The 20,976-nt window shown below is 44.5% G+C and overlaps 2 protein-coding genes and 1 pseudogene across 2 annotated transcripts in view; 1 reads left to right on the plus strand and 2 right to left on the minus strand.

The window, feature by feature from the left end:
* Positions 1-14,261, minus strand: part of LOC142189797 (uncharacterized) — a 373,599-nt pseudogene extending 359,338 nt beyond the window's left edge.
* LOC142189984 (uncharacterized) overlaps positions 1-20,976 on the plus strand; it is a 373,254-nt gene that overhangs the window by 267,383 nt on the left and 84,895 nt on the right. The gene's annotated exons all lie outside the window — the stretch shown is intronic.
* Positions 9,300-13,976, minus strand: LOC142216820 (uncharacterized). Its single transcript, XM_075284860.1, has 3 exons — positions 13,964-13,976; positions 10,265-10,444; positions 9,300-10,189 (listed from the first exon to the last, which is right to left on the minus strand). Exons 1-3 carry the CDS (start codon positions 13,974-13,976, stop codon positions 9,642-9,644), a joined length of 741 nt encoding a protein of 246 aa, XP_075140961.1. The 3' UTR covers positions 9,300-9,641.

Raw genomic sequence — 20,976 nt, forward strand, 5'->3', positions numbered from 1 at the left:
CTTTTTACAGTCTAGTGGACTAAAAGACTTGTTCACCCGGCCACAAGATTACAACTGGTCCTGAACATAAGGATTCAGCTGCTGTGCACACTAGGATTTATCCTGCTCTACACAGTACAAGGCTGAGGCCTCACCTTGAAGAAATTCAGCTTTTTTTGTTACAGATTTTGCTGTGGATTTCTGAGCCCAGAGTAGCTATAGAAGGAGTATGAGATATATAGGAAGTTGCTACTTCTGCTCAATCCACTCCTGGCCTTGGCTCAAAAAAGCAGCAAAATCTGCAACACAAAAAGTTGCGTTTCTGCAACATGAGGCCTCAGCATAAGGATCCTAATTGGTTAAAGGACCTGGTCCTTCTGAACAGGGTTTATCAACTACCCCAAGGATCAGTTCCAGTTGGCAACAAAATAAGGGGATCAGGATGTCTGTGGGGTATCTAAAAGATTGTCCAGCTCTTCTGGGAGTCTCCAGACATTCCTGGGAGAGATGACAAGTATTACTATGAGACACAACTAACCAGACTTATGTTATGTCCATCCATGTGACATTCGCATTAGCCTGACTGACCGCACCTCATCTGAACCAAACTTACTGTGTCATAGTGATGTATATTACAGGGAGTTTTGCTCATCTGACCCAAGGTCAATCAAGGAAATGCGACCAATACATCGGCCATTTTGTCCAGACCATACGTGGACATCTAAATGTGCCAATAGGCTCAAATTATAAGAAGAGATGCAGATACAGAGCGGGAAGAATGAGACAAATTGAAGTAGTAGGATTTACCATACCTATATAGGGTAGGCTAAAGCCAGGAGGACAGAGGAGCGGGGCCTTTACCCCACTAGGATTTGGCTTTCTCATATGAAACGGGCTAAATCTTAGTGGGCTGAGGGACTTGGTCCTTCCATGATGTAATTGGGAAGACAGAGCCTCAGTCATGCAGCCCAATAGAGGGCGCTCCCTTTAACATCATGCCTGACCTTCCCAGAGGCCTTTATTTGCAATGATGTGGAAGACAGACTTGCACATCCTCAGGTAGTGCCCTCTATTGGACTGCATGACTGAGGCACTGACTTCCTAATTACATCATGGAAGACAGATTTGCAAATTCTTCCCGTGTTCCCTTGCACAGTGGAGCGCTAATGGCTTAATAAGACTCCACACCTAAATGGTGGTCTCTTCCTATGGAGGGACGATATCCCCCCCTAACCCTGTCTAGAAGCCTCTCACCTCTGCCAGGTCAGTCTTCTCTGCGCCGGGTTGAAGAGATGCAATAACATCGAAACAGCTGTCCTCGGCTGAGAGACTGTACCTGGTAAAATCCCACATCGTTGCAAGCAAAGGCCTCTGGGAAGGTCGGCAAGGGAGCGCCCTCTATTGGGCTGCATGACTAAGGCACCGTCTTCCTAATTACATCATGGAAGACAGATTTGCATATTCTTCCTATCTCTAGTGGACAGTTACAGATTGCCAGAAGTCCACAGTGGATCAGCTTTCAGGTGCTTGATTTCACAGCTCAGCTCATTTATTTGAATGGGACTGAGCTGCAATCGGGTCATGTGACTTACATCATAGGGTCAGTAAAATGAAAGCGGTTTCAGCGAGCGTCACTGCAGTTCCAAACTGCTCATCAAAGGCCCAGTGATCACATAAGGCAGCAACAAAATGGACCAAGAACTGGAACAAAAATGTAGGAATATGTCGGCGATATCAAATCTATAAATACATGGAAATAAACCATTTTTATATTTAAATAAAAAAAATTAAGAAATTACACTTCTGTATATATTACATGTCCTGGAGGCAAGAGTACTTAGCTCCTCGGGTACAGCCGTCTGCTCACAGGACTTGTGATAATGTCATAGGTGTGGGAGGAGTCACAGAATCACATGACCAGAGGTTAAAGGTTACCTCAGAGTCGTGTGTGTGTGACATGTATGTAATAGAGCTGTCTGTGTGACATTTCCCATTTCTTCCCATTAGTAATCCATAGTTTAGCAGGACCAATTTAATCGGTAAGTATTGTGCTGAAAAGTATTGTAATACAACAACGAGGATGCTGAGTTAATGATGATAATAAAGAACAAATATCATCAACGTATTAAAATATAAACACATTCACGGTTGAGACCATAAGGTGTTAAAGTACGTTGAGTGTGAATCTAATAGGATTTGCATTGTTTTATTCTGCTGTTTTGCTCGATCTGTCAGTTTAGGTGGACAGCCATGTCTTGGTAGGTTTGCAGTTGTAGAATACTTTTTCCATTTTTAGATGATGGATAGAACTCTGCTCCTTGGAATGCTCAAAGCTTTTCCGAAATCTTAGACTCGGAATACTGAGGCCTTCATCACCCTGCCGTTGAGTTACTACCGGTTTTCCTGCTTGTTGCCTCTCTGGATCGGCGGCATCATAACCCAACCATCCCGGCAGCCAGGATAAGGTCCACTCACTCTCCCTGTGGATAAGCCAAAAACACGCACCTGCCTGGGACCTGCCGCCCTCCTCAACTGGCCTGCCTCCTCTCAAGAGACCTCCACAGTGCAGACTTACTGAGCGGAGGTGAGAGATCTAGTCCCCACTGACTCCCTGCTGCCTGATCATCTCCAATGGCAAATAAGACTGCCCCCCAGTATCAGGCACGGGACATCCAATGGCTGGGCACTGTGAGCAGTTGACCTTGTGCTATCACGTAGCTTACCCTCCATTTCAGCTCCTGCCCGCAGGTCACAGCACCACACAGCCTGCTGCTTGGCCTCTCTCCTGAGACACCATAGTGTGGATTGGCCCCCTGCTTCCTCCTGAAGTCTATTGGGCATGGTGGCCCTGCTACAGCCTACAGGTAGTGTCCCCCTGCTTCTCCACATACCTGCCTTCACTCTTGTTCCCTTAAAGGAGATCACTACTTAGAAAGACTTTCTGGATAAGACTCCCCGTGCTGTATCTACCTAACAGAATATCTTCTACTCTTGGCTGTTTCCATCTAGTCTGATGGTTTCGCATGGTAGTTGTCTGGTCACCTGGAAAAGTTGTGGTAGATACTTGACATACAGCCTATGACAGGCATTGAGATATTCAAGACCTATAAGTATCTGGGTGTGGTCCTCAATAATAAAATGCACTGGGCTGATCACCTGGATGCGCTGCACAGAAAGGGTCACAGCAGGCTCTACCTGCTCAGGAGGGCCTTTGGAGTCCAGGGGCCACTCCTTAAGGCTTTTTTCAACTCTGTGGTAGCTTCAGCCATATTCTTCGGAGTGGCCTGCTTGGGAAGTAGCATACCAGCCAAGGATAAAAATAGACTTGACAGACTGATTAGAAGGGTCAGCTCTGTCATGGGGAGCCCCTTGGACCCAGTACAGGTGGTGGGTGACAGAAGGATACTCTCTGTGGTGAGCTCCATGCTGGAGAACAATTCCCATGTATGAGACCATGACAGCACTGTCAGCGACAGACTGCTTCACGCCAAGTGTGAGAAGGAGCTATCAAAGATCCTTCTTCCCAACCGCAGTCAGGCTGTATAATCAACATCAAGCTAAGCGAAGATCACTCTGCACAGAGAACTAAATGATCCTGAGTCTTTCTTTTTCTCCTTAGTTGCTATGACTCCTAGTATATTTTCTATCTGCTATGAGCTTGTATGTGTTATGTCTTCTGTCTGTATTATCAATGCTGCTGTAACACACTGAATTTCCCCATGGTGGGACTATCAAAGGATTATCGTTGTCCCCTCGTGGCTTCCTTCAGCAACATCTACGACTTCTTTCCTGCCGCAGTCCCTGAAGGCGCTACCAATGGTTCGGAATCCAAGCTGCCAAAGCAACCGAGATCAAAGAAATTGCAACTGCGACCTTCCTCCTCCTACTCCTCTGTGACGGAATTTTCGTTGTCATCTCCATAAGACTGCGGGTTCAAGGCCTCTGCGGTGGTGGTCATAATGGAATCTCGGACTCAGGTTCTATCTTTTACATTGCTACTTTTGGCTCTGTGCTAACTTTTTCCTTTTATTAGCTTCATAGCACTTTTTTATTACCTAGTTTTGGCTATCGCTTCCATGGATACTCTCCTGCTGGGGTGAAGGTCCTCCTGTCTCGCCTCTCTTGAAGCAGGGAGGAGTGTACCTCTCTCCTATACTCAGCTAAAAAGGTTTTCTTTTGTTTCCCTCCATAGGATGTCCACTGGGTACTATTCATGTTTGGTTCACTTATTACAGTTACCTCTACTATGTGCTCCTGTCTCCTGTTCTCCCATCCCCTATTGTCCCTACCTAGGTTTTCTTTTCTGAGTGTTGGGATAAGTGGCCGGACCGCGCAGTATTTTCCCCTTTTCACTTTGTGTAACATAATAGTTCTCCTAGGAGTATACATCCATTCATTTACTGACAAAGCTGCCTGCCGATTGGTATAGCCCGATCTTATCTCTCCACCCTTTCCCCTCGCCTATCCTATATGTACCCCCACTGTATTGTTAGCATCTTGCACGAGCCCCATCACGTCGCCTCTCTTCACTATGTCTCACATCAATGTGACCACCATACATTAAGGGTTTTAACTTGCCTGACAAATGTCATCATGTCCTATTGCTTTTGAAAAAACTCAAAACAGACTTATTGTTTTTGCAAGAGACTTGTTTTAAGAATGCACAAGTCCCTAAATTGCAAACACACTATTTCACCCAATGGCTCCATAGTTGTAGTACAAACTCCTTATCCAGAGGTGTATCGATAGCTCTCTACCACACTCTCCCATTTAAACTTAAAGCAGAATTTCGGGATGCAGCGAGCCGTGTGTTGTTCCTTAAGGGTGAACTGGCCTCCTCTACATTTAACTTAGCCAATCTCTTAAGCTCCCAGTAAGGGTCAGGTCTCTTGGTTGCTAGAACACCTAGATGAGCTACAGCTTTTTGCAGAGAGCCTTATCCTCCTGAGCGGGCACTTTAACTTTGCCTTAAACCCTCTTTTGGACTCCTCCTCACAGAAGTCTGCCCTATCACAATCTGCATTGAGGAAGCTTTGTATGAAATTACATGACCTTAATGTTGTTGATGGTTGGAGGCATCTGCACCTGGGAGAGAGGGATTACTCCTTCTATTCGACCCTTCATAGGACCTATCAGAGGCTGGATTATTCACTCCTACCCCATGTTCAATGGGCCTCTATAGGTGCTGTGACAGTTTCGGACCATATGCACCTTGCTCCTTACTCTTCGCACTACCTCATTCAACACCTAGGGACTGACATTGCAGAGTCACTTTAACCTCTTCTTTTCCACAAACTCTGCTTCTGACCCCTTTCCACCCCATCCAGTGATTTGGGAAACCCACAAGTCATGTATAAGAGGGATTCTTATCTCCTCAGACTCTCAGCTTAAGAGAAAATCCCAAAAGGAAATAGATGACCTCCTAGCTCAGATATCTTTCCTTGAACGCTCGAACAAACTGTCGGGTATTGTTGCGAGGTTTCCTGAACTAGTAGCCCTTAGAGAGAAGCTGAAGACTCTTCACAATCGTAAATCCATGAAATCGCATTTGTTATACCAACATAAGATCTACGCACACGGCAACAAGGGAGGTCGGTCAATGTCTTCCCTTATCAAAAGGACCAGGGAAAGGTCTTACATTCACTGGGTTACCAATAGGCAGAATGTGGCTGTTACTGTGATCCCAGATATCGCCCAAGCTTTCAGTGACTTCTACTCAGATCTTTATAATCTTAAGCATGACACGCACTGGTTGATCCTAAAGATAAAGCTATTCAAAACTTCTTAGACTCCCTTGTTTTACCTTCCATAGACCCCCAGCTGTCCTCCGCATTGGTGTCCCTAATAACGGCAGATGGAATTAGTTTGGTCATCTTTCGTTTCCAGGAAAGAGTCCTGACACTGATGTTCTATCTCTTCCTTACTATAAAAGTTCCTACCCACTCTTCTCCCCATCTGCAAAACATTTTTCTCTCTCTTCTGGCTGATCAGGCCTGGCCCAAACAGTCCCATGAGGCACATAGATCTCTCATCAGTTCCTGAAGGAGGGGAAAGACTCAACAGTGTGGCAGCTATAGGCCTATTTCTCTCTTAAATGTGGACCTTAAAATTTCGCGACAAGGCTTCAAAAGGCACTCCCGCACTTAATACATCATGGCCAGTTGGACTTTGTCCCCAGAAGGGAGGAAAAGGATAACTCGCATAGGATCCTTCAGGCTATTCATTTTGTCACCTCCCACAAGCACCCGCTGGTCCTTCTTGGCATTGATACGGAAAAGGCTTTAGCTAGGGTCTGTTGGGGTTACATGAGGAGGACCCTTGCTTGTTCTGAAGTACCTCACTCATTTATCAGGGCAATATTTACAATGTACTCCCATCCTTACGCTAGACTAACAGTAAATGGAACTTTCTTTCCTCCATTGGATATTACCAATGGCTCGCGACAGGGCTGCCCCTTGTCCCAATTCCTCTTCTTTTTAGTGGGGGAGACATATCATTGCTGGTCTGCGAGTGGCTGATGAGTATCTTCAGGCCCGCCCGAATTTGTGGATGATTTGTTCCTTGTCACAAATCCTGAGATGGGACTCCCGGCCCTTACATGTAAGTTGGAGCATATTGGTCCAACTTCAAGGTCAATTTTAGCAAGTCGACCATATTAAATATCAATCGCTGGTCGCCAAGCTGAGACCCCTCACCCCCTTTTATGGACTAAAGGTCCCTTCAGGTATCTTGGCATTGTGGTCCTCTCTAATTTATACGATCTTTAAAACGTGAAATATTCCCCCCTACTTCTGACTATTAAGAAGCTATTGGAGGAGTATGATATCCCACTCCTCTCCTGGATGAGTTGGGTTAATTTGATGTACAGTTCATTCTACCTAAGCTTCTCTACATTATGAATGTGGTCCATATTTCATTTCCTGTTAGTTTTTCAAAGAAATCAGATCTATTTTCTCCTGCTATGTTTGGAAATGTAAAAGGCTAGCACACTCCCTTTTGGTTAAGGGTAAACGCATGGGAGGTAAGTGACTACCAGACGTACTACCCCACTATTCAGATGTCTTGTTGGCTAGAGCTCCTCAGCCCCTCTAGGAATGCAGCAGTCTCCCTCTTCATAAGAGCGACGCATGGTCATAGGTTTTTTATTTTAATTTTGCCTGAAGTTATGGCTGTATTTTGTTTTGCTCTTTGTGTGCCTTAAATCAAGGTTTATTTATTTTCCTGTTTTTTTTTCTAAATAAAGCAGTTTGCATATTTTGGGTACCTGTCTTGACTGTTTGGGTTGGCACCACTGCTTCTACAAGCTAACTTCCCCCCAATATGTAAAAAAAAACGTTTTCTACATGTTGTTTATTGAATTTTGTTGTCCCTGTCCCATTCTTAAATAAAGAGTTGATAAAAGAAAAACTTCTCCACGATTTTATTTCTGACCTGTCTGGTGAGTACCTTGGTCTTCATGATGCTGTTTGTTCACTAATGTTTTCTGACTGACAAACCACTGAGGCCTTCACAGAACAGGTGTATTTTTAGGGGGCATTCGCACGGAGTAAAGTGGCACTGATTCTGCCACGACAACTCGCGGCAGAATCAGTGCTTATAAAAAGGCTCCCATTGACTTCAATGGGTTTCATCTTCCGCGCAGAACACATTGAAATCAATGGTAGGCTTTTTATCAGCACTGATTCTACAGAAAATAATCATGGCAGAATTAGCGCCACTTTACTCCGTGTGAATGCCCCCTGAGACTACATTACACACCTCAATTCTCTATTAACTCATTAAGGCTTCTGAAGGCAATTGTGCGAACAGAATTTTATTTAGGGGTAACAGAGTACAGGGGGCTGAAGACTTTTGCATGTCACGCTCTTCAAATTTTTATTCGATTAAAATTTTGAAAAACATATACACTATGTAATCAAAACTATCCAGACACCTGGCTGAAAATGACTATGGTGTTGGCCCACTCTCTAAGCCCCTTCCTTAGAGAGGAAAAATCGGGATTAATACAATACAAGAGCAGATAAATACTCCGTATTTAACTTATTACCGATGTTTCCTCTGTAGTTAATGTTTCCTCTGTAGTTACTTATGGTAAGGGGAATATACGGAAATAAAAATCTGAATGAATACTAATACGTGACCGCATGCAAGCCATTCATTGGCTGGACTGGGTCACGTGGTTCCGTATCCCAGAAGTATGCAGAACATGGGTTAATTGGTGCTTAGACAACATGTGACAGATGGGCTATAGATTCCTCTAGGGGTCTTCACTAGAGATGAGCGAGTACTGTACTGTACTGTTCGGTTAAGCGGCTGGCCAACGTCAAAGCGGAAGTACCAGGTGCATCCATTCATTTCTATGGAGCGTGCTGTTTGGATCGGCTGATCCGAACAGTACTCGCTCATCTCTAGTCTTCACCCTATATGAAAAAGGATAACTATAGAAAAACGGAGCAAAGGTGGGTAGAAAACATGGTTTAAAATGATTGGGGCGATATTCGTAACTATGAGAGTTAAGCAGAGAGATGTTTAGATGCTTTAGAATTGTTATGAACAAAGGGAATATGTATACCTGGAATAAAGGGTAACTGGAGGGCATATGTATAGAAGACTCTAAATGGAAAAGAGATGTTTAATGTAATTAAAACGCAGTTCCCGTATAGGTTAAAAGTGAATAGTGGGGGCCACACGGTGGCTCAGTGGTTAGCACTGCAGCCTTGCAGCGCTGGAGTCCTGGTGTTCAAATCCCACCAAGGGCAAAAAAAAACCATCTGCAAGGAGTTTGTATGTTCTCCCCGTGTTTGCATGGATTTTCATCCCATATTCCAAAGACATACTGATAGGGAAAAATGTACATTGTGAGCTCTATGTGGGGCTCACAATCTACATTTAAAAAAAAAAAAAAAAAAGTGAATAGTGGACTATATGCACCAGTACATGATGGAGTTAACTTCCAGGTGGTGATTGATTTAGATATAGGTGTTAGCTAATCCAGACGCAGGTTAAATGTGAACAGTAGACTATACGCACCAGTACATGATGGGATTAACTCTCAGGTGGTGATTGATTCAGATGTAGGTGGTAGCTGGTCTAGACGCAGGTTAAATGTAAATAGTGGACTATATGCACCAGTATATGATGGAGTTAACTTTCAGGTGGTGATTGATGTAGGTGGTAGCTGATTTAGACGCAGGTGGTAAGGATTATGTGAGTTTCTTCAGAGAGTATAAGTATTGACAAAGTGTTCATTTGTACATATGCTTTGATGAAGAGATGTAATATCTCAAAACGCGTTAGCAGCGTTTTTTAAAGGGGGTTTTTCTAATATGTTTTTTTGTCACTTGGAAGATGTATTTTAAAATTGAAAAGTAAAAGTTAAATTTTATGAATTTGGAGTGTTGCCGGATTCCTTCAATTTTTTGCTGTTAATTTTCTAGGGACAAATTACTTGACCATACAGTATGTGCCAAAAACAACATTGGGGAGTCCCTTTCCCACACACATGCTCTAGCTCAATCTTTCCGAGACGCCTACCAAAATCTCCCCCTCCCAAATTTAGAACTGCAAGACATGCAAATTAGTATTGATAATTATGTGTGAATTCTCTGATGATTAACAAGACATGATTTCTGAGTAAAGTGTTTCCCACATTCTGGCCATGATTAAGGCTTCTCTCCTGTGTGAATTCTCAGATGTTTAACAAGACCTGTTTTCAGTGTAAAACATTTCCCACATTCTGGGCATGAATGTGGCTTCTCCCCTGTATGAATTTTCTGATGTTTAACAAGAGTTGATTTCTGAGCAAAACATTTCCCACATTCTGGGCATGAAAATGGCTTCTCTCCTGTGTGAGTTCTTTGATGTTCAACAAGATGTGATTTGTAAGCAAAACATTTTCCACATTCCAGGCATGAAAATAACATCTCGCCTGTGTGAATTCTCTGATGTATAACAAGACTTGATTTCCGAGCGAAACTTTTTCCACATTCTGAGCAGAAAAATGGTTTCTCCCCTGTATGAGTCTTTTGATGTTTAAGAAGATTTGATTTCTGAGCAAAACATTTCCCACATTCTGGGCATGAAAAAGGCTTATACCCTTCATGAGAGCTTTGATGTCTAATAAGTTGTGAATAATAATAAAAACATTTCCCACATTCTGGACATGAATGTGGCTTCTCTCCTGTGTGAGTTCTTTGATGTTCAACAAGATCTGATTTTGAAATAAAACATTTCCTACATTCTGGACATGAATTTGGGTTCTCATCTGTTCTGTTATGTATATCACCCCTTCTGCATTCTATATTTCTCACAGACGATGAATTAGAAGAAAGGTTTTTCTCCTGAATGGCTGAGGATATATCTAGGGTAATGACATGTTCTTCATATGGATCTTGTGTGATATTGTGATCCTCGGCTTTGTAAAGTATAGATATCAGATGTCCCTCTGAGTTCCTGGTACAGTCATCTGACGAGAAGAAAACTGATATAAGGTTATGTTATTCAAAAATAGTAACAAAGTATATTCCCCACTGAGCTGCCACTGCCTGAGACGCTTAAGACCGTGTGAAGAAGTGATGTCAGTGGCACAGGTAGCAAACGATGGCAGCGCGGCCTACTTCATTAGTATTCACTGTGCTGAGACGAAGGTCAGTGATAGTGAATAGTAATGAAGCGGGGCAGGAGACGCCACCACTGCTCTAGGTCACTGTAGAGGTGAACACAATCCCTGGCTGCTTAAATATGGCCACTTATGTGGAATAATACTGTAGGATGCCATAAATCTTACTGTATTACACCCCATACACACAATAGAATCCAAACCACATCTGCTGGATTTCCCAGCCTGAACTCACCGCGGATCTGCTGTCCCATACAGTCTGTAGTAGGCTCTGTGGAGTCACAAGGAAGCAGGGACTCCTAGCGTCATAGATCACTAAGATACGGGGAGTCCTGGTGTGTGGACAGAGTTCAGGCTGGGAAATGTGACTGATGTATAGAGCAGATTTTCTAGTCCAAATTCCATAGTGTGATTGGGGTCTAAGGTGAGGTTTACACAGTGACATTTGTAGAAGCTGCTTCAGGAATTCGGAAAAATAATTTTTCCGCTTTACCAAATCAGCCCCCGAATCTCCATCAGATTCCTTACTGGCCAGGCGGGATTTTCCACCTCCCATTTATTTCCATAGAGCTCTGAGGTGGAATCTGCCTGAAGATCGAGCAGGAGGATTATTTTTCCGCTACCTGAAATAATCTGCTATATAATTCTGGTAAATTCTTTCCCTTCACGAGGACTGACAGCCGGTGAGGAAGAAATTTCCCTCGTTCACATCGATGTCAAGTCCATATTCCTGCTGTCCGTTCTATTCTATACTACATTTATTACCCCCTATAGCGGTATCACATTTATATTCCTGTATTATTAGTATTTTACCTGAATCGGGGAACAACAAATAGTCTAAACAATGTCTGAATAGAATCAGTGACCCTTCTGTGCTTTATATAGTGGTGACTCCTCACCTGGGCGGTTCCCTGTAGGAATGTCCTCCTCACACTCCTCATCACCACTCACATAGGGCTCTTCCTTTATTCTCATAGATATAGCATTAATGTCGCTCAGATCTTTATCCTGATCGAAAATCTGTGAAACAAATAATGTAAAAGTCACCAGACAATTGGGGAAGTCACAGAGAATGTTCTAGGTCATTAATCCGCATGACGATGAAAGATGTCCTGACAGTAGCTGAAGGTCTGTGAGAAGCCGGATAAACATTAGATGGCGGCTCAATGACACCGCCCATGTATATAACCATATAATACTACTGGATACAACAAGACTGGCCACAAGGACTTCACAGCCCATCTACAAATCATAGGGAATATCTCCATCTACCTGATCATCCTGTGGAAGAAGAGGACTAGGACATCTCTCCGGTGTTGTCCTCTTACTGGATCTACCTGTAGGAAACACAGACAGGGACTGAATTCATTCTGTACATACAAATAATGGAAGTCCATGTGTATATAGTCATGTCTATTACCTGCTGATGTGAGGGGCTGGTGGTCCTCCATCTTGACCTCCTTGTACAGATCCTTGTGTCCTTCTAAATACTCCCACTCCTTCATGGAGAAATAGACAGCGACATCCTGACACCTTATAGGAACCTGACAACACAATGATACAGTCATCACCCCGACTCCTCCAGTTACTGTATAATGTCCCAGCATTCCCAGCAGTGTCACCTCTCCAGTCAGCAGCTCCAGCATCTTGTTGGTGAGTTCTACGATCTTCTGTTCTTTGATCTCCTCCTGTATCAAGGGATGAGGTGGAGACCCCAGGATTGGGCTCAGGGTTCCTCCATATCCCTCATACACAGCGGCCTGACAGTGCCTACTAGAGGTCTTCTTCACTACTGTGTAATCCTGGTTATGGGGAGACACATTAATAAATCTCACTACATAAACGTCCAGAGTCCATCACCTCTCCAGTCATATCATCTGTTATTACTATGGATAAGAATGATGTTATGATGACATCATCAGAATCTCTCACCTCTCCAGTAAGCTGGTAGATGATCTCTAGGGTGAGATTTAATAGACTTTCCACCATCTTGTTCCTGTCTCTTTCCATCCTTGATGGATCAATCAGGAATATTCTCTTATATAGAAGATACTGAGAGGATTCTATATTGTAGGAACCTGAATGGAGAGAAGATGAGACAATGTAATCACTACATGGAATCCCATGGAATAAATAGAAGAGTTGAGTCCCATTATTATCACCACCTCCTACTTCTGACGTCGGCAGCGTGTAGCTCAGGAAGGAAGTGACTTGTTGTGGGCCGGCTTGGTGGGTATATAAGGTGTGTGATAGGCTGAACAGAATCTCATTGTTGTCTCTGGTAAAGGGGACGATTTATCAGAGTTGCACAAGGGATGATTATTAGCTGTCAGGACAAGGGTGACAGTATTTCTCCAACAGCGCAGGTTGTGAACTGTTCGCATGCTAATTTGGTGAAAGTGTATTGTGAGTGGAGAAATGGCACCATTGGGAATAACCAACATGGAAACTGTGGAGAATCACGTGTCACTGATATGAAAATTTAACCTCAGCTATGAAGATGTGCGAGTACAGATTTACACCCTACAGTGGAGCAGCTCAGCGTGAAAATGAATTGGGGCTACCAGATGTGTCTAAAATAACAGTTCAGTGAACCCTAATGTGTAAGGAGCTTCGATTGTTCCTATGCTAGAAAACAAAGGATTTGTTTTACACGGCCATATTGGAATTGGACCACCATTGATTGGCTAAGGGTTGCCTTCTTCGAGGAGTCCTGTTTTCTGCTTTATGGAATGGATGGACATCGGCATGTCAGGCAAGAAACATCAGAGAACAAACACCTGCAACCAGTGCTGGAGGAAGACAAGCTGGTGATGGCCGCGTTATAGTCTGGGGAATTTTTTCACGCCATTCTCTGGGCCCGTTCATCTATGTAGAAGGCAATCTGAACATATTTGGGTATGAATCCATCCTTGCAGGTCACATACACCCATATGTGCTGCTTGTTTTCTGTGGGGAAAATTGAATCCTACTGCAAAATAATGCCTATAAATGTCCGACAGTGGTTGAAAGAGAACAACAAAGACTTCCAAGTACTTCCCTGGCTCCCTGATTTCCTAGATTTGAACCCAATTGAGCATCTGTGGGGTCACCTTGTCCATTGTGTTCATTCTATGGATCCTCCCCCATGTACCCTCCAGTAAATGTGGGGTGCACTGCAGTCAGCATGGCTCCAGATACCTGAGACAACCTACCAGTCACCCCCAGTCCATCTATCTGCTGTCCGGGCTGCACACGATAGTTACTCTAGCTGTCTATAATTGCCGTCGTACTACTCCTCCCAGCAGGCTCCATTCCCTGCACCAATTAGTAAATTTCAAGACCTGGAACAAGCTTGGCAATGAGACGTTTGATGAAACCTCTCACCGCAACATTTCATCATAAACTGCTTCCATACTGCTGTTTATTTCCCTTTGGAATTTCAGTTTCTGTAAATGGAAGATGCTCTACAGCGAGATGGTCATCAGATATGTCACGGCTATGTGAGGATCTTCACATCACTTTGGATTCTTACCAGACTTTAGTGCTGGTGACTGATTCTCTCGGCTTACAACCTCCACTGACCCCCCGCCCCCAACTCGATAAGCTATACATACACCTAAAGCTCAAAGAGCGACACACCGGCTTCATAAAGCTCCAGAAGAAGACTCCGGAACTTCTTCTATTCTACATAATGTCACCTATTCTGGGGTTTTCTTTTTTTTTTTATTATTCAAAAGTTTTATTTGGTTTTCCAGAATTTTTAAAAGAACAGTACAAAAGGTAAAATAATACCACAACTGAACATCAGATCATATACAGAACATTAACAGACAAACAACGCCAAAAAGAGATAAAGCGATGTCAAGGATGAGAAGAGATAATATCAGTGTGAGAAGTTCGCACAGGCGAACCGCCACAACAAAACGTACAAAACATATAAAACGTACATAACAGCAAACAGCACCTGACATGCTAACAACAGATAACCAGAGAAGAGGGGAAAACATAGGCAGGGGAGAAGGCAAAAGAAGGTAGGAATCTGATCACCAAGGGAAGAAAACATATGAAATAACATATGAAAGACAGGAGTAGTCAAAGTCTCGACCAAAGAAATCGAACCAGGAAGCGCCATCAATCCCCCATGGCGGCAGACTCATCATTCGCAGGTTCCGATTGAGCCAGCAAGCTCTTCCAAGCCTTTGGCGAGTAGTTTCTTCCCAAAGAACAAGAAGGATGCAGAGAGGTGGCTGGTAGTGTGGGGACCCATACGGAGTCCTCCTGGACCGGCATCTATGAGGGGATAGAGATAGGAGGAATGTCCAGTACCCCCCCATAATCGATCTAGGTCTTGGGTTTAGTGTACAGCATGCCTCTTGCCATTATGCAGGATCGCTATACCGAAAGGGAACAGCCAAGCATAACGGAGACCCTTCGCCTTTAGAAGATCCAAGAGGGGCTTAAGTAATCAGCGTTTTTGGAGAGTAGAAGGCGCAAGGTCTTGGTAGAGCTTCAGCGCGTGTCCCTCGTATGCCAAAGCTGCCTTATCTCTGACCGCTCTAAGGAGGTCCATAGTATGTGCAAAAGAAAAGAGGGCACACACCGCATCCCGCGGTAAGTCCTCGGGGCTAGGTTTAGGGCGAACTGACCTATGGATCCTCTCGAGGGACATCACAGAAGTGGCATCCTCACCCACCAGCGAAGTGAAGACTTCAGCGGCTATGAGGAGGAGCTGGTCCGGCAAGTAGGTCTCCGGTAGGCCTCTAATGCAGAGATTTCGACGACAGGACCGGTTATCTAAATCCTCAATTGCCAGATACGTATAATTGAAATGTGCAGCATGAGTGTCCAGACACTCTGAGACAGATGAGACTGTTTGCAGGACCTCTCCCTGGTGGGACTCTAGTATGTCCACACGGCCGGTGACAGTGTTGAAATCAGCGCGTAGTGCAGATAGCTCGCTCCTGACAGGAGCAAGGGCTTGGCAGAGAGCCTGAGAAAGTGTTTTCTTTAAATACCCTTTAGAGATGGGCACCGTAGAGTTGTCCTGTAGGGAGCTCCCCCCATCAGAGTAAGTCGTCGCATTCCTCAAGCGTGCAGCATCCTCAGGGGCCATCTTCTTCAGGAGGGCAGGAGAGCACAAAAGCTGTTTCTTGAGAAACTTCTGCATCCCCGCTGACCGAGTCTGTCGATTCTTCAAATCTGGGGGTTCACCAGATTTGTCACGCCCGATCTTAACCATGGCCTGTGACAATAGATGGGCTCGATGATGTGTCCTTTTTTTGCCAGATAGAAATGCAGGCAGGCAGTACAGAGCGGTGGAGGCAGTGGCAAGATCAAGCATGCAGCTACCACAAATGGTCAGAAAGACAGACTTAAGCCTCGGGGTTGTGTAGATAAGGAGAGTGTCAGCTCTGTCTGTGTTTCTCTGAGGTAATGAGATGCCTGTTCTGGGGTTTTCTACCATCTGTCCCTCTTGGTCTTTTTCAGCCTATGTCATACAAGGTGTGAGGTGACAGAGGTGGAATCCAAGCCATGAAGTGATCCTGCAGAGCTGCGCTCCATCTTACAGGTGTAAGGACTCCTCACGTAGCTTTGCTTGGTCATACATCTTACTGCGGATCCCAGGCACATCTTATTTCATGGCCATCACTATGTAATTCTAGTAATCTCTTAGGATCAGCCACTTCCTTTACTTACACGAATAGTGGCTTCTGGTTTTGCCATATCTCCCAACTTTAAAAGGACAGAAAGAGGGACAAAATGTGGGTGGACTGTGGTAAATTTAGCTCCACCTACTTCTAAATTGACTCCACCCATTCCCATCAATTTCTCATTGGGTACACCCTGCACCCCAAATCTCCCCCCCTACAGTACATCCATGCCCCCAACATTCCCCCCCCCCACAGTACACCCTGCACCCCACAGCAACCCCTCCACACAGTACACCTGAACACCCCACATCTCTCCTTCCCACAGTATACCCATGCTCCTCACATCCCCGCACACACAGTACACCCACGAACCCCACATATTTCCCTCTCACAGTATACCCATGCACCCCACACAGTACACCCAAGCACCCCACATCTCTTCCCCAACACAATACACCCCACATCTCTCTCCCCCCACAGTACACCCAATGCACTTTACATCTTTCCCCAACACAGTACACCCTGCACCTCACATCTTCCTCCCCACAGTCCACTCTGCAGCCCACATCTCTCTCCCTCCCTCTGTATATTATACCATCTTCCTCCATTGCACGGGATACAACTTTTCTTCTTGCAAATCATGTGATCATCTGATGTCAGACAGCTCCTTCTGCATGCAGCCTTTTAACTGGGATAAGAGCAAGTGGTGATCGTGGAAAAGTTTGTTGACAAGCAATACACTTCAGGGGCATTGCGGGACATGCGGTAAGCCGTCCAGGACCGCGCGACAGTAGTCTAAAATTGGGACTGTCCCGCAGAATTCAGGATGGTTGGAAGCTCTAGTTTTGCACTTATGCTGATGTATCCGATGCCTTTTCATGTTGTTACCCCAATTGTTATTGTACACCTCCATTTCGCCCCTGCACTGACCTCATTTATGTCCATCTATGACCCAGACGACCCCATTCCCATCTATCACATCAACCTCATCCCCTACCAGCTTTACCCAACACTTAGATGTCACAGCTGTCGCTAAGATGAGACGTCCTCTCCCATCTCAGACAGGGCCCCCGATTTACAGGGAGATTCACTTTCTATTACTGGGCTCTAGAGATGAGCGAGTACTATTCGAAACTCCCGTTTCGAATAGCAACCACCCATAGGAATGAATGGAAGCGGCCGACACGCTGACTTTGCCGGCGGCCGGCCGCTTAACCCCCTTTGCGCCGGCCACTTCCATTCATTCCTATGGGTTCGTGCTATTCGAAATGGCCGTTTCGACTAGTACTCGCTCTTCTCTACTCGGCTCCTATGGGAAGTTTGGGGTCCATTAGTGTCCATGTAATGCATATACACATGGAGCTACAGAGGAGGGGAGAGCGGAGCTGAGGCTGTGCTGGGGAGAGGGAGGAAAACATGTGGCCAGTACTAGGGGGCGACACCGAGCCAAAAGTCTGACCATAGAAGAGGCTGCAGCCGGGAAATGAGTGAGACTGAGTTTATGAGAAGGGTTGAGAGCGAGCACTTACCTCCTCGGGTGCAGCAGCCGTCTGCTAACAGGACCTGTGATGTCATAGGTGTGGGAGGAGTCACAGAATCACATGACCAAATATTAGAGGGTTGAGACTAAATACTATACTCCATAGGGACCTGCTCCTTATCGGTTATAGCATTAGTCACTCAGTGGGATCTATTTCCCATTACTAGTATGGACCTTTTTGCCCCCTAGTAGTTGGGTTCTTAACTGAAGTAGCCAGCTCACAGGGAATAGGATAAATACCGTACTCCGGGGGGACCATGTCCTCACTAGTGCCAGTATATATACAGCCAGATCCTCACCATAGTGTGTGGGGGCCACAAGGAGGACATTCAAGAAGGCCTTGAAGACTCACCTATTCAGGAAGGCCTACAGCCCCCAATAACACTACTGTCACCACACCGCCATCTGTACAGTCTCTCCCCTCACCTTCTGTCTCTATCCTTCTTCCCTCATAGATTGTAAGTCCTCGCGGGCAGGGCCCTCTACCCCACTTGGTCATTGCTAGTATCATATCTGTTTGTACATTTTGTGTACTGTATGTAAACCCCAAATGTAAAGCACCATGGAATTAATGGTGTTATATAAATAAACAAACAATAATAATAATAATCATTATAGTGTGGCCCCAAGGAGGATGTTATAGTGTGTGGGGGACACAAGGAGGACATTATAGCGTGTGGGGGACACAAGGAGGATATTATAGTGTGTGGGGGCCACAGGGAGGACGTTATAGTGTGTGGGGGCCACGAGGAGGACATTATAGTGTGCGGGGGCCACAAGGAGGACATTATAGTGTGTGGGGGCTACAACAAGGACATTATAGTGTGTGGAGGCCATGAGGAGGACGTTATAGTGTGTGGGGGCCACGAGGAGGATGTTATAGTGTGTGGGGGCCACAAGGAGGAGCAAGCACTTACCTTCTTCCGTACAACAGCCGTGTGATCACAGGACCTGTGAAGATGTCATAGGTGTGGGAGGAGTCAATGAGTCACATGATCAGGTACTGCTGTTATGGCTTCATCTGTGCAGATACTAAATCCTAGTGAGCCAAAGGACCTGTGATGATGTCACCTGTGTGGGAGGAGTCACAGAATCACATGATCAGATATTAGAGGTCTCTGCTGGGTTATGACTAAATCCTATACTCGTAGGGACCTGCTCTGTATCAGTTACTAGCAGGAGGACCCGACTTCACACGGGTATATTTCATTTTTTGTTTGTGTAGTGGCCCTATAAAAATTGCCCAGTTTTGCACTCGTGTATTTTGTATGTCGATTGTGTGTGAGTCTCTGCCCACAACTTTGTCTGCGGGTTGTTGGCATCGATGATCCACCTATATTCAGCAAATTGCTGCCGTCGATGGTTGGCCTGCTCTGGCGTTTTGGCAGCTCTTAAGCTGTCCTGCTGCTGAACTTGTTTCTCACACCATGCCTGTGATTGTTCCGGCATCTCAGCAGCTCGCTGGGACACCATATAATGAGCGTGTTGTTGGGGCCGATGATCCTCCTGCTCCACTTGAGGAGAACTCTGTTGACTTCTGGCTCCTTCATAGCTCTCGTTGTTTTAGAATTTTGCAACAAATTAGATTCCGGCATGTTTAAAAGTAGCAAACTGCCAATTTGGATTAAAGGTGTTTCCCCATCCAGTGTGTCAGCACTGCCTGGAGCAGATCAGATAATATGCAAATGTGTGTACACAATCCACTGAGGGTTAGCTGTGTGTTTACATATAGAGATAAAAGATCCGGGACCTGAGATAAGCGACTGCAAGAGCAGTGTAATATAGTATGTGAACATAAATTCACAACAGTCGTGAAGCCATGTCATTTACAGTACCTGGATAAGAAGTAGCCAATATGTTACTCCTGGTTACAAACTATGTGTCAAATTTCATTCAAATCCGTTCAGCTGTTTTTGCATCCAAACTTTCACATTTATAATATTAGTAGGATAGTATTAGCCAATCAGTGGGATCTATTTTCCATTACTGGTCAGGACCTTTTTGCCCCCTAGTGGTCAGGTCCTTAACTGCAGGTCCTAGTAGTCAGGTCCTTAGCAGCTCACAGTGAACTGGCTAAATCCCCTTCTCCAGAGGGACCAGTGACAGTATATATACAGTATATATATATGTATGTATACAGCCAGGTCCTCACCAGTGACAGTATTTAGCCAACTCTATGTGAGCCGTCTATTTCCCATCATTTGTAGGGACCATTGCTGCCCCCTATTGGTCGGTCCTGATCTCTTATAGTATTTAGCTGCTTCACAGTGAATTGGCTAAACCCCGCTCTCTGTAAGGACCTTTATAATAACTGGGCTCCGGCTTCAGTAATGTTTGTAAATCTCACAATAAAGGGACGAGATTAGATCATTAGAATATAAAGATAATAATAATAATAAGACGCCTTTTATCTTTATTATTCTAACAATATATTTTCTCACTGATAGTATTTAGCCGTCTCACACTGACCTGCCTATATACTTTGCTCCATAAGGACCTTTTCCATGTCTCATATACTGTACTTAGAAGGTGTCAAGATAGTGTCAGAGTAGTTCAATTGATGTGTATTCTTATTGGTACACACAGCAGACATTTTGTATCCTCTACTCCATATTCAAGTTAGCTAACCCGCACTCAACCTTTTGTGCTGTTGAGATTGCCAAAAGTATGGGACAACAAGTTAGTCATCCAGATTGTGGTCAACCAGATACCAGATGTGCAACTGTTATTGTTCTGCGGTTTTTTCTCAGAAATAAGGAAGATAGCTGTCAACGTTAATCATTTTCAGTCCAATTAGCAGAGCAATGATGGATGCCAGATTTAGGGAAAAAGTCCCCAGATTTCTTTGGTCGCATACTAAAAGAATGTATTTTTTGGCCAGGTTATGCATATTTCCTGACCAGTCATATGATTACCATGTTAGGATGTTTTCTTTGTGTCTGTATACTATTGGACAACTTATAACCATTTGCTATAATCTTATTGGTAGAATTCTGACATAATCTGATTGGTTAATTTCTGATATACTTTTGGATTGGTTAATTCTCAATGATAATACTTACTATAAAATAAACTGATTCTGGGCGGAACTTTGCAGAGCTCTGTCCGGACGCACAGAAATCTAACTCATGTGTGTCTGTCTTTAATGTCTGATTATATGGTCTACCTGGTCGGTCCTGGGGTAAGGTAAATGACAACGCTAACAA

Source organism: Leptodactylus fuscus, chromosome 1, assembly GCF_031893055.1.
Source record: "Leptodactylus fuscus isolate aLepFus1 chromosome 1, aLepFus1.hap2, whole genome shotgun sequence".
In the NCBI taxonomy this organism is placed as follows: Eukaryota; Metazoa; Chordata; class Amphibia; order Anura; family Leptodactylidae; genus Leptodactylus; species Leptodactylus fuscus.